The sequence below is a fragment of the Syngnathoides biaculeatus genome, chromosome 7, assembly GCF_019802595.1.
Source record: "Syngnathoides biaculeatus isolate LvHL_M chromosome 7, ASM1980259v1, whole genome shotgun sequence".
In the NCBI taxonomy this organism is placed as follows: domain Eukaryota; kingdom Metazoa; phylum Chordata; class Actinopteri; order Syngnathiformes; family Syngnathidae; genus Syngnathoides; species Syngnathoides biaculeatus.
The window spans coordinates 32807854-32821659 of NC_084646.1; the positions used below are offsets into that span (position 1 = coordinate 32807854).

Genomic DNA, 13806 nt, shown 5'->3' on the forward strand with positions numbered 1-13806 from the left:
CGCCCTGAACTGGTTGCTTGCCAATCGCAGGGCACATAGAGACAAACAGCCGCACTCACGATCACACCTAGGGAAAATTTAGTCTCCAATTAATGTTACATGTTTTGGGGATGTGGAAGGAAACCGGAATGCCCACAAAGGTACGGCGAGAACATGCAAACTCCACACAGGTGGGGCTGGGATCAAACCCTAGTTCTCAGAACTGTGAGCCCAATGCTTTACAGCTGCTCCACCGTGCCGCCTGTATAACTGCTCCCACGCTAAAACCTATTCACTCCCCTGTGTGGGTGTGGGGGGGATTTAAACTCAATCTGTCGACAGTGGCATCAAATAACGAGCTGAATCAGCAGACTTGGATATCCAGTATACACACAAATCCACATGCACACCTAAACCGCATATATATTTGGTATTCATGTACTACAGAAGGATTTATAATGAGCACCAGCCCCTTCTCAGACAAAACTGTCACTTCATTTTAATCCCTTCATTGTTGTTTTCCATGTCACCTTCTTCCCACTGTGGTGGTTTTTAAATGTGAAGATGGAGACTTCTCAATGAAGTCACAATATAATCTATCCATTTTGTTAGGCACTTATCCTCACGAAGGTCGCTGGAGTGCTGGAGCCTACCCCAGCTGTCGACGGGCAGGAAGCAGGATACATCCTGAACTGGTTGCCAGCCAATCGCAGAGCACAGCGAGCCAAAAATCTGCACTCACAATCACACCCAGGGGCAATTTAGAGCATCCAATTAATGTTTCGTGTTTTGGGGTTATGGGATGAAACCGGAGTGCTTTGAGAAAACTCACGCAGGCACGCGGAGAACATGCAAACTCCACACAGGGAGGGCTGTGATTGAATCCGGGTCCTCAGATCTGTGAGGCCAACACTTTCCAGCTGACCCACTGATGCCACAATGTAATTTTTGAGAAATGTTACGAATTAAACAAGGCATGTAGTCATGTTGATATTTCTCTTAACATTTGGATTCATTTTGCTTTATGTTATGAAGGCACAGTGTTCAGCAGTGTTTTGCCAGCTGTGTTTTCAGCATGAAGAAAAATTGTTTTACTTTATTGCAGTACGGCACAGTGGCGCAGCCTGTGAGAGCATTAACCTCACAGTTCTGAAGACCAGGGTTCAAATTCCCCTACTGCCTCTGCATGTTCGCTCCATGCCTGTGTGGGCTTTCTCCAGGCACTCCAGTTTCCTTCCAAATCCCAAAAATAATGGACTAATCTGAGACTGCTTTAGGTGTGAAAGCCTTCGCGGAAGATGTGACCGCCGAATGCGGCGCCTCAGCCAATACAGCTGAGTTTCGGCCCGCCGTGCTATATAAGGCCACAAGCCAACAATGTGTGAGACATTGTTGGCTTGGCGACGCGCACGTCGACATTTTATACGCCTTTGGTGTTTACATAATTCACCCGCGGGACCTCGAGTTGGGGTGCGGGGTTCCGCACGGACTGTTTTTGTTGTTGCGCTTCCGGAGGAAAGGTTAACAGAGTTCCCGCCGTTATGCGAGTAGTGTTTTGATGTCGAACAATAAAGCAAGTTCTGTTCCTGTGTCCGACACTCCGCCTCCGACTCCTTTTCTCCGGCGCTACACGCCGATCTTTTGTTACGTTATGAGAGAGACCGATTACGTGGTCCGCCACAAACTATTATTTTTTTTAGTAGCTGTATGCGCAAATCAACACATTTCATATGCGGATCTTTTGCTACGTTATGAGAGAGACCGATTACGTGGTCCGTCCCAACCTTTTTTTTTTTAGTAGCTGTATACACACCTACCTGTTATTCGGAACCCACGAAGTTCTCGTCATCTGCACCCGTGCAATCCATTTTTCACAACGAACAGGGTCTCTTTCAAACTTACGAAGCGTAATTCCATTCTCCCGAGTGTTCAAGCAATGTCCAGAAATGCAATGAGCCGGCATATGGAATAACACAAAGGAACAACGAGCTACCTTCGCAGAGGTTAAACTAATGGAAACAAACGAGTCCACGAGGGGGCGCCACTGTCCTTTATGTCACTTCCTGCTTCTTCTCGACAACAAATTCCTGAGAGGATTTTCATGGCAGGAGTTATAAAAGCTGTATACGTCAAAATCATGTTTTGTGGTGAAAAAAACACATGAGACCATATTGGCTGTGGGTTTTTCATTAATAGTAGACCAAAAATAATCCGTTTGACAACACTTGAGCTTTAAATACACACCATTGCATCATCTTGTGATCAGATCAGTGATCGGGCCCGAAAATCCTGATCATGTGAAGTCTATCCATCAATCCATTTTCAATACGAATAGCTTATTACAGTATGAGCCAAAAGTTATTACGATATTTGCCAGTTCTTAAATTTTGGGCTTAATGCATTTTAAAAAGGGTCATTTTATAATGGTATGGTGGCAGGGGTGTGGCCAGGTCACCTGGAACCCATTCAGGATAATTAGACCATGTTTTTAAGGTTTGCGTGTATGTGGCTTAATTTTACAGATTGTTGTACCTTGATGTCAAGTTACCGCAGTTCCATGTCCTTGTCTACAATCCACTGTGTATTGAACCCTGCCTCGTTGACAACCTTGCCTCTCCATCACTTGCCGCGGTCAAGGAATATAAGAGTTTGAGCTTAAAGTAGTTCATTAGATGTTGCTACATCCTGTGTATGAAAGTGTGAGACTGTAAAGTGCTGAGTGTGTGACTGGTGAAACGAAACAGGGTATGTGGTGCAAGAATGGAATGTTTTAGAACAGACGGTGCTAACTGCAAGGAGGGTGCGGAGACAGAGGAGTCAGAGGCAGTTGGTGGAAAAACTACTGTCAGGAAACCACCACCAGGAGGAGTCAGCATGCGAGTCTGCAGGGGAGGAGTCGGGCCAACATCCGGCGGACCAAAGGAGACTAATGAGAGCGCGCCAAGGATACCTGCAGGAGACACAGAACCAATAGTGAATCAGTAGATTGTACTTTAAAATTGTTCTGGGAAACGCGGATGTAGAGTACGTCGGCTGAGGGAACAGAGACGTACAGGGTTGTAATGAGAGGGACCCGAGACCCAGGTGTGTGTTGAAGGAATAAATCCACTCGTGTGTGAAAATGCCGGCTTCCTGATACCTTTCTATTGCAGAACGAGCGCGCGTATTGTTGGATGAGTGGCAGTTGGGTAAGGTCACAAATTGGAGTCAGATTACTAACTTAAGTTTATGATGATTTAGAAATAATAAATTCCAACAATTTATGGTGACCCCGACGTGATGCAAGAGAGGTAAAAGAAGTCCGGGACTTCGAGAAAAACCACAAGAGTCTGGGACTCGGGTCAGGGACCCACGTCCACACCAGGTGACGACCTGACAAAGGAGCCACGTGTCCGACCGTCTTTCCTCTTGGGCCCACAGTGAAACAAGGTAAGCAGACTCCTTTTCAAATTCTGCACATTGGCAACGCTAAATTATAAGAGGAAGGAGGAGCCGAACGGCGTAAAAGTGTAATAGTGTGGACATTAGTAGGGTATAAAATCTGGGATTTACCTACTAGAATAGTTTGGAACTATTCGTGGTTACGATACGGTTTAAAATCTGGGTTTTATGTATCAGTGTGGAAGCGGTGTGAGTGTGAGTGTGAAAACTAACATTGTTCTGCGTAAAAAGTGGTTGGGACATGCGCGGGTGGATTTAAAGATGGCGAATGAGAGGAAGTGTGAGAGGGGTCTCGGGTCCAGCACTTCAGACGAACGGACTGAAGTCTGGTCGAAGATTAATGGTCATTACGCTAAGATGGAATCACAGTTGATTAGTGGAATAGAAAGTAAGAAAATTAAGAAGGAAAAAGAACAGAGTCAGAAGTTGTTTCTGAAATTAAAGAAGGATGAATTGTTTCACGGAGAACCCGGAACATGGGACATGGCGAAGTTAGCGCGACAGTTACAGAAAAAGGAAAGCAGAATGTTGGCAGATGTTCGAGATATGAAGGAGGATCAGAGCCAAGTCGGATGGCGACAGCGTAGTAAACTTGAGAAGGAAGTGAAGAAATTGGAGAAAGATAGACGAGGCATTCACCAATTGGCAACTATCGCTACTGCGCTGGCGGCGATAAAAGAGGAAAAGAGTGAGAATGAGGTGAAGAAAGAGGATGAACTGATTGAAAAAGTGGAAGAAAAGACGGAATGTCTGAGAGGCATTTATCCACAGTTGTCGGACTCGCGACAGTATGTGTTTGCGCCGCCACCGTATCCGACGGCGCCAGTAATGCCCCCCGTAGTCACCTTGGGGGGCAGAATGGTTTTAGATGTAGAAGATGAAGGTTCACTGATGGCGCCAGCGACCATACAGTTGATTGAACAGGCTGTGAATAATGAGAGAAAGAGAGTGCGCGGGAAACAGCAGGGGAGTGTGGAGTCGCCCGTGATGGCGCCAGGGGCGGAGCTAGCAGGAGACGGGGGCACCACTCGTGCAGTGAGTAAGAGGACTCCGAAGCTGATGAAGAAGGAGGAATCGCGGAAGTTGTTTGAAGGACAAAGGGTGCCGAGTGAGGAAAGAGAGATGTTAGAGGAAGTGATGACGGGGACACGGAAACATGGGCAGGCAATGCCCAGCGACGCTGATCACCGCGAGAAGGAAATGGAAAGTGATGAGGAAGACGAGGTGGTGTTACGTGAACAGCGGCAGATTCTCAGACCGTTGAGTGAGGAGAGCATGCCCAGGGCGGAGCGAGGCTATAATACGCGTAGTAAAGGGAAAATGATGGCACAGCAGGAGCAGCCTCAAACAATGGCACCCCTAGTGGTGACTCATGCTGGCCGTCACTATGAGCCTTTGGTGCTTCGGGATGTGGCTGCATTGGTGGAAAAATTGCCCCCCATCCATAAGGGGGCACGAGCCTGGATTACAAAATTCTTAGCTGCCATGTCAGGACAGGGAGTAGCATTGGGGGATTTTAGACAAGCCATTTTGGGATCATGTTCCCTGATTCAATTACAGAATATTGAGGGGGCAGCTGGCACTCGCCAGCTGGGGAGAGAAACGCCCCTGGCTGAGATCTCGGAGGCGTTGTTTCGGGAGCTGAGGGCGGCCTTTCCCTCCCCAGTGGATGTGGTGCCAACAATTTTTAATTATGGAAAAAATGTGACTCCCGAGCAACATTATGCTCAGGCATTGGAGCTGTGGATTGAGACCACAGGCAAACACCCAGGCAGCTACCCTGAAGATGAGATGATGTTCAGGACGGCGATGCTGAACGGCCTCCCAAATGAGGTGCAAGCGATTATGAGATTGATCCGGACATTTTGGTCTGTCCGGAACTGAGATTTAAGAGGCATTTGATACACCATTGCCGCATCTACATGGAAAAAGCAAATAAAGATCAAAAGGAAACTGATGCTCTGGCGACTAGTTTGGTTAAACTACAGTTGGCAAAGTTGCATGGTGAGGCAAAACAAGAAAAGATTAAACAAAAACAGATGTATCAAACTCCAGTGGGGGCTGGACGGGGCCGAGGCCAAGGGTTCTGTGGTGGATACAGAGGGCGTGGTCGCAGCTGACCATAGGAGGGCCCTACCCCCCGATTACAGGGTTGTTCTGCAGGTCTTGTTCTCAACGGAACATCTTCCCCTCCGGTGGGAATCCCATAAATTAGCTCCTGAATTCATGGGGACAATTCCTCTCGATGAAGATGAGACTCATGAAGTCCATACAGCTCAAGCCTATATTTCATGTCAGTCTGCTCAAACAGGCTCCATTAGTCGCTCCTGCCAGGCCCCGTCCTCTCCCCCGGTTTGTGGACGGGGGCCCGGTTTATTCAGTGTTCCATCTGCAGTCCTCGTGGCGTCGGGGCAGGCTTGCACAGTATCTTATGGATAAGGAGGGCTATGGTCCCGAGGAGAGGTCTTGGATTGCCTTAGGTTTCATTGTTGATCCCACGCTCATCCGAGATTTCCATGCTGCGCATCCTGGTGCCCCTGGCCGTATGGGGTCGGCCGTTGGGGGTACTGTCCGGGGCATGGCCAGGCCACTGCTTGATGTCACGTTCCCCTGGTTTTGTATCAATGTCTATGATCCTCTGTGTACCAAATCCTGCCTCATTGATGACCTTTCCTCTTCGCTATGTGTTTCTGACACTATTGCCTGTTTGGACTGCCAGCCTGTGTACCAGTCCTGAATCGAATAAAGACTCTCCCCGATCTGTACCTGGTCTTGTGAGTTGTACATTCTGGGTCCAATGATCTGTTCCTGACTTATGGTCCTATATTTGTCATGGGCTGTTATCACATTATGGGTTTCTCCAATGGCACACTGAGATCCAATAAAACAAGAAACGAAAAGAATATAATCTGATGTCAATACGTTGAAAACTAATTGTATTGTCTTTTAACTCTCTTTTCTTCCCATGCTAATGTTGATACAATTTCTTATTTCCATTATATATATGGAGCCAGGCCTGGAGGTGGAGCTCGAAGGCGAGTGCCTGGTGTAGCCGGAAACGGTAGCATGAGTCCCCCTTCCTATGGGCTCACCACCTGTGAGAGGGCTCAGAGGTCGGGTGCGATGTGAGCTGGGCGGTGGCCAAAGGCAGGGACCTTGGCGTTCCAATCCCCAGCTACAGAAATTAGCTCTAGGGACATGGAATGTCACCTCCTTGGCAGGGAATAAGCCCGAGTTGGTGAGTGAGGTTGAGAAGTTCAGACAGGATAGAGTCTGACTCGCTTCTCCACACTGCTTGGGCTCTGGCATCACACCTCTTGAGAGGGGTTGGACTCTTCCACTCTGGAGATGCCCACAGTGACAGATGCAGAGCAGGTGTGGGTTACCCTGGTGGATGAGAGAGTAGCCTCCCTCCTCCTCCAGCTAGGGGGAGGGGTCCTGACTGTTCTATGCACCAAACAGGAGTTCAGAGTACCCACCCTTTTTGGAGTCCTTAGAGGGAGTGCTGGAGAGCGCCCCCTCTGGCAACTCCATCATTCTGCTAGGAGGCTTCAATGCCCACATGGGAAATCACAGTGAAACCTGGAAGGGTGTGATTGGGAAGAACGGGACCCTAATCAGAACCTGAGTGGTGTTCTGTTATTGGACTTCTGTGCTCATCACGGATTGTCCATAAACACCATGTTCAGGCATGAAGGTGTCCACATGTGCACCTGGCCCCAGGACACCCTAGGTCGCCGTTCAATGATCGACTCTGTGGTCGTGTCATCAGACTTGCGACCAAATGTCTTGGACACTTGGGTGAAGAGAGGGGTGGAGCTGTCAACTGATCACCACCTAGTTGGCTCCGATGGTGGGGGAAGATACCAGTCTGATGTGGCAGGCCCAAATGTATTCTGAGGGTCTGCTGAGAACGGCTGTCAGATTTTCCTTTTCGAAGGAATTTCAACTCCCATCTCCAAAAGAACTTTGCTCACATCCCAGGGCAAGCGGGGACATTGAGTCCAACCGAAGCTGTGGCCATAAGGTGGTTGGTGCCTGTCGTGGCGGCATTCACCTCACTTTTTGTCACCAACAGTGAGGGAGGCTGTTAAGCTGAAGAAGGAGTCCTATCAGGCATTTTTGGCCAGTGGGACTCCCGAGGCAGTTGATAGGTACCAGATGGCCAAGCAGAATGCAGCCCCAGTGGTCACTGCGGCAAAAACCCGGATGTGGGAGGAGCTCAATGAGGACATGGAGAAGGACTTCAAGACGTATGCTCGCTGGTGAGACTATATCTCTCAGCTGGCCTGGAAACGCCTCGGGATCCCTCCTGAAGAACTGGAAGAAGTGCTTGGGAAAGGAAAGTCTGGGTATCCCTGCTGAAGCTATTTCCCCCGCGACCCAATCCGGAGAATTGATTATAGAAAATGGATGGATGGATGGATGGATGGATATGGAATAGCATTTAGGTGCCTTACTGTGATTTGTTAATGCCTATAGATACAGTAAGTGCACTTACCAGCCATTATAATTGGGTAGAACTCTACAATACAGTGAAATACAATCAAAGAATGCTGTCTTTATGACATTTATCATAGATGCAAGATTAAAAATGTTGAAGATCTATTTAATGTACCCTTGTTTGTAGTGGAATAGCTCTGCACTGCATTAATCATCATTCATTCATCTTCTGTTCTGCTTATCCTCACGAGGGTCGCGGGCGAGAGGCAGGGTCCACCCTGAACTCCTCAACAGCCAATCGCAGGGCACTTATAAACAAATCACCATTTACACTCATACCTATGGGCAATCTAGAATTTTCAATCAACCTACCCTGCATATTTATTTGGATGTGGGAGTTCACTGGACTACCCAGAGAAAACTCATGCAGGCATGGTGAGAGCATGCAAACAAGCAAGGCCCGGAACCCTGATCCTCAGAACTGTGAGGCAGAGGTGTTAATGAATGGTCCACCATGCTGCTGCATTAACTATTGAACAATTTATACATCTGAAAGGGATATGAATTTGGTAGTTTATCTGTTGTGAAAAAAATACCGTATATCTCTCTTGATGATATTGGATATTGAATATTGGCATTTTGTTTCCTTTCTCTCTGTGAATGTTGCAGCTCATATTTCAGCGCCATCCTCTTGGTGTTAACCATACCGTGACCTTGATGACCGCCATAATACCCACTGCCTTATCTTTTCTGCTCCTACTTCAGCCCTTTGCCATATACTCTGCCGCTACCTTTCCCCATGGAGGAAGCATTAAAAAAACGACGAGGTGGTCAGTGACACACAATGCTTTGAGTCTGTCTCTGTTCATTTGAGTTTATCTTATCTGCATTAGCACCAGCCAAAGTGACAGCTGTCAGCGCCACTGATCATGCTCCTTATGCTCACCTTACGTTCACCCCTGAACAGAGGCTAGGACAGAAGAATGGTGTTGGAAGCAAGTGAAAGGTGCAAATGATTGAAAAATTACAATCGCGGAAATCGTGATATCCAAACATGGGTGATGTTCGACAATAGAAGTAATCTTTACAGAGATAGTAATGGTCTGTTTTGATTGGGAGATATGTATTAATTTAACAATACAAGGTGTGTTACATATGTTTCAAAACCGGTGTCAGAGAGAACGTTCAAACCCAAACCAGAAACTATGAGTTTTCCTGATAGATGATCAAAGGGCTTGTCTACAAAGAATGCCTGCAGCATTTGCATCATTCAGACGCAAGAGTTGTGGCAGGACAAGTTGTGGCGGCTTCACCAGGACAAAGCACCTGCTAACAATGTCCTGAGCATCTGGAATTTTCTGCCTGAGAACAGCATTGTTGTGCAGGAACAACCTTATTGCTCACCTGACCTGGCTCCATGTGATTTTTTTGTTTTCCTTTTTCCATAGCTCAGTGGGATCATAAAGTGGACCTGTTTTGAAGACATGGACAATCTCGGAATCAAATCAAATTGAGTTCATTTACATAACACTTTTCCTACATTAAAATGGAACACAAAGTTAAACAAAACTGACACTTCAAACAGCAAGATATACACAGGTAGCCACATCCCATCCCCACATATACACATAAACCAATTATGAATACTAGTGCTGTACACAACTGCTTTTGTGAAAGGTTGAACTGGTTATCATTGTTTATTTAAACTGTTTATAATTCAGCTATTGATTCTATCCATAACATGCCACCAGACATTCTACAATTTTGTGGTCACTGTTATCCAAAGTAAAAGCAGATGTTTGCGAATATATTATGTTGATTTATTAAAAAAAAAAAAAAAAAGGCTGCTTTAATGGAGGACTTTAAAAAAGAATATTTACAGCTGAGAGGTTGAAATCTGTGGATTTGGACAATTTCAAGTTAAACAATGGCTCTAAACTAATAATCAATTGTTTGTTGCCATTTTTGTACCTTTAATAATATTTACAAAGACTTTGCAACAATGATTCATATTCACTTAATGGCTTTTGCCATCTCTTTGTTGTTTTGTACTGCTGTAGGTACACTGTCGATTGGCCTACGGGTGCCCTCGGAATCGTGCCGATTTTGTTGTGAGCAGCGCTTTCTGGTGGTTATGTTAAGAACTTCAAGTGTTCTCCAACAATGCTGATTATTCAAGTCACACCATTTACACCTGGAGAAAGGCATGAAATGGACTGAATTCCTTATTGTTTGCTGTCCTAACTAAAAGTGATATATAGTTTTATCTCGTTGTATTTGACTTTGACTGTGAGTTAAAGAAGTCCAGAAAATTAGGTACGTACTGAAGTGAGCCTACACATATCAAGCATTTACAATATGTCCTTCCATCTTATTAATTTTAGAAAATGATATTTAGAAAGATGGCACAGTGGAGCAGTTGTACAGTGTCAGCCTCACAGTTCTGATGACTGGGGTTTCAAATACCAGTCCCGCCTGTGTAGAGTTTTCATAGTCTTCCCGTGCTTGCGTGGGTTTACTGTGGGCACTCCAGTTTCCTCCCACATCCCAAAATCATTTATTCATTGGAGACACTAAATTGCCTGTAGGTGTGATTGTGGGTGCAATTGTTGTCTGTCTCCATGTGGTTTGCAATTGCTTGGTAACCAGTTTAGGGGGGAATTACGCTCCCCTCTGCCCGATGACAGCTGGGATTGCCTCCAACACTTCAGCGAGCCTCGTGAGGATAAGCAGCTCAGAAAATGAATGGATGGAATTTAAGACGGACTAAATTCAACCCTCGTCTAATATTCTTTAATTTATGTTCATTCTTTTTTAATTGTTCTTAATTTTTCTTACTTTTAAGAGAATTTGCTGAAACTTGTCACTTTAGAACATAAAATAAAAGCTATCCTTGGCCATTATGTGTGTATGAGTTTGAATATTTATTTCAATGTTTATTTGTGTAACAAAAAGCCACAAACTGAGTAGCTCTGCTAAATTGCTCAAGATTAAAAAAAAAAAATCCTAATCTCATCAATTCATTCCAAGATTGCCCTATGCTGGTTATGTGTTAGGAGCCCCAGACATAACATGGGGGGGGGGGTTGTATCTACTTTGTGAACAGAAAATAGTTATCTTAAATGTAAAAAGTAGTTATTTGTGCTCGTGAAATAGTTAATGGGTATGCATTAAGTAGCAGCTACTCCATACTGGACAGAAGAATAAGAAAATCAAGCACACCATCTTTCCAAAGATGAAGGAGGCTTAAAGCTTGCAATCTACAAAATGGATAGGGGTAATGACGAGAACATAATGAGAAATTATGCAGTGCCAGACATGACGTGGGCAGATTATCATTATTTGTGCTCACGAACTACTACTTTGTGCACACTAACTATTACTTTGTGGGCCCAAATGTCTCCTTTGTGTGCACAAAACAGGTATTTCATGGCACAAAGTAATAGTTTGTGCTCACAAAATAGTTATAGGGTGTGCAGGAAGTAGCAGTAGCTCCATACGGGACAAGAGTGTAAGGAAATCGAGCACCCCTTCTTTTGAAGGTGAAAAGCCCAGGCGAGACTAAATCGTCTAGACTACATGATGGACAGGGATTGCATGATCCAATTTTATTTTAGGCTGAGGATGACCTACAAAGACATCCTGAAATGTTTGACATGGCAAGGAATCAATATTACCGAGAGACATTAAAATGGACCGTTGCGAGCCAGGTTGCTTTACCGCCGGAGGTATAACTTGGACACTGGGATCAATGTTGTTGTTGATCAACAGCGAAGCTCTGGAACAGAGAACAGTTACTGGTGAATGTATAACAAAAGTAAACAAAATAATACTGCAATACAAAAAGAAGACATTCGAGTCATGCTCGCTCTGCTGGACCCCATTGGATCCCAAACTGTCATGGTCCTGCCAGTCCCTGTCCTGGCTGTGCCGGTCCCTGACACAGCACAAACCTGCAGCATTCAGTGAGGTGTACAACTGCGCCTCATTCCCCGTAATTAGGACAGATACAAATAGGACTCCTCGTACAGTCTGGCCTTTGCCAGATCGTTGCCTCATGCCTTGTTCCCGCACTCTTGTGATTCCGTTCCTGATCCCCCGTGTAGCGACTCCTGCCTGCTCACTGACCTGCCTCTTACGCCTGATGTCCTTGTTACTGCTGCTCTCGTTGACTGTCTGCCTGATCCTGGACTGAATGAAAACATTTCTCGAACTGCCTCTACGTCTCCCAAGTCATGCATTTGGGTCCAACCCCGTGTTCTGGTCGTTACAGAATGATCTGGCCATAACATGGACCCAGCCGACTCATCTGCAATCCATCAGTCCCTACGGATTTAAGGCAGAGATTTCGCCGAGCAGGAATTTGCTCTCCAAGTGACTAATCAACTAATCTCTCAAAGCTGTCTCGTTGCAGCGGAACTGCCCACCAACCTCATCGCCCTTGCCCTGACGATCAACCAGAGACTTGCTGTACCTGGGAGAGTCAAAGCGCCACAGGGAGATGCCCAACGGAATCTCATACCACAGGTCGCGCGCCAACCAGTCCAGGCTGCTGAGACGGAGCGCATGCAAGTCGAGGGGGTCCACGGCTACCCCGAGGAACGACAACGACGCCAGCGAGAGGGTCGGTGTTATTACTGCAGGCAGTTGGGCCACCTTGTGGTTTGGTGTCCTGTCAAGCCTGCACGACACGCACGAACTGCACTCAAGGTGTCCATGCCGTAGAGTGTTAACTATACAGCAGGCGGTTCGACGTGGTCCTTACTTCAGGTCACACCAAGCGCTAGTGGACGGTCATGTACAGCTCCAGCGTTTATCAACTCCAGGTCAGACGCAAACCTCTTGAACCTGCAAGTAGTTGACTTATTGGGTCTGGAAACATTTAGGACACAGCGACTCTGGCACACTTATGCGGCGAACAGCAAGTTTTTGTGCCACCTTACCCACTGTACACAAACTATGGACATGACATTTCCTGACGCGCAGGCCAAACGTCTGAGCTTCCCTTAATATTGACATCGTTCTGGGGAGCCCCTGGCTCAAAGAGCATAACCCTCTCATTGACTGGTCCTCCGGCCAAATCAAATCATGGGGTTCGAAATGTGGGGTTGCGTGCTTCGCACCTCCTGAGAAGGGAGACCCGAAGGTTGCTCTGATAGTGACGCGGGACTTGCAACCGGATTCGGACTTGACACTCACGCCTCCCAGTTTATATTAAAAGAAGTATTGTCTAAAGCAAAGGCTAAAACTCTTCCGCCTCACCAACCGCATCATTGTGCCATTGAATTCTTGTCCGGAACCTCACCCCCACATGGGAGACTGTTTTCTCTTCCAGGCCCGGAATACCAAGCCATGAGTGAACTATTTGGAGGAGTCGCTGATGGCGGGCCTTATTCGACCCTCATCTTCACCCGCTGGTGCCGGCTTCTTCTTTATCAATTAGAAGGACACAAGCCTGCACCCCTGTATTGACTACCGGGGTCTAAACAACATCACAGTTAAGAACAAGTATACCGTTCCCCTAATTGCCACGGCCTTCGAGCTGCTGCAAGGGGCTCAAGTTTTCACCAAATTGGACTTACGGAACGCATACCACCTGGTGCACATTAGGGAGGAGGGCGAGTGGAAAACCACCTTCAACATGCCCACGGGTCACTACACATACCTGGTGATGCCATTTGGGCTCACCCATGCGCCTGTGGTGTTCCAGAATTTCATTAACGATGTTCTGCGTGAGATGCTGAATCAACATGTTTTTGTCTATCGAGACGATATTCTGATTTTCTATCCAAACGAAGATTCCCACATCGGGCACATTCGGGCTGTGCTGCAGCAACTCCTGTGGCACAACATTTATATTAAAGCAGAGAAATGCGAATTTCACCAGGCTTCCGTCATGTTCCTGGGTTTCATTCTAGCGGAGGCGGAGATCCGCTTGGACCC

The 13806-nt window shown here is 46.5% G+C and overlaps 1 protein-coding gene and 1 long non-coding RNA gene across 2 annotated transcripts in view; one reads left to right on the plus strand and one right to left on the minus strand.

The window, feature by feature from the left end:
* The window catches only part of LOC133503731 (uncharacterized), a 32071-nt gene extending 30007 nt beyond the window's left edge, over window positions 1–2064 (minus strand). The window contains exon 1 of the long non-coding RNA XR_009795823.1: window positions 1797–2064. This is a non-coding gene — a long non-coding RNA (uncharacterized LOC133503731). The remainder of the gene's footprint in view (window positions 1–1796) is intronic.
* Window positions 2065–2228: 164 nt separating this feature from the next.
* Window positions 2229–5304, plus strand: LOC133503570 (uncharacterized). The gene is made up of 2 exons (XM_061825286.1): window positions 2229–3063; window positions 3220–5304. Exon 2 carries the CDS (start codon window positions 3589–3591, stop codon window positions 5302–5304), a length of 1716 nt encoding a protein of 571 aa, XP_061681270.1. The 5' UTR covers window positions 2229–3063; window positions 3220–3588.
* Window positions 5305–13806: the final 8502 nt, after the last annotated feature.

Coding starts and splice junctions, on each gene's coding strand:
- LOC133503570 (XM_061825286.1), top strand. CDS start 3,589: ATGTATCAGTGTGGAAGCGGTGTGAGTGTGAGTGTGAAAACTAACATT.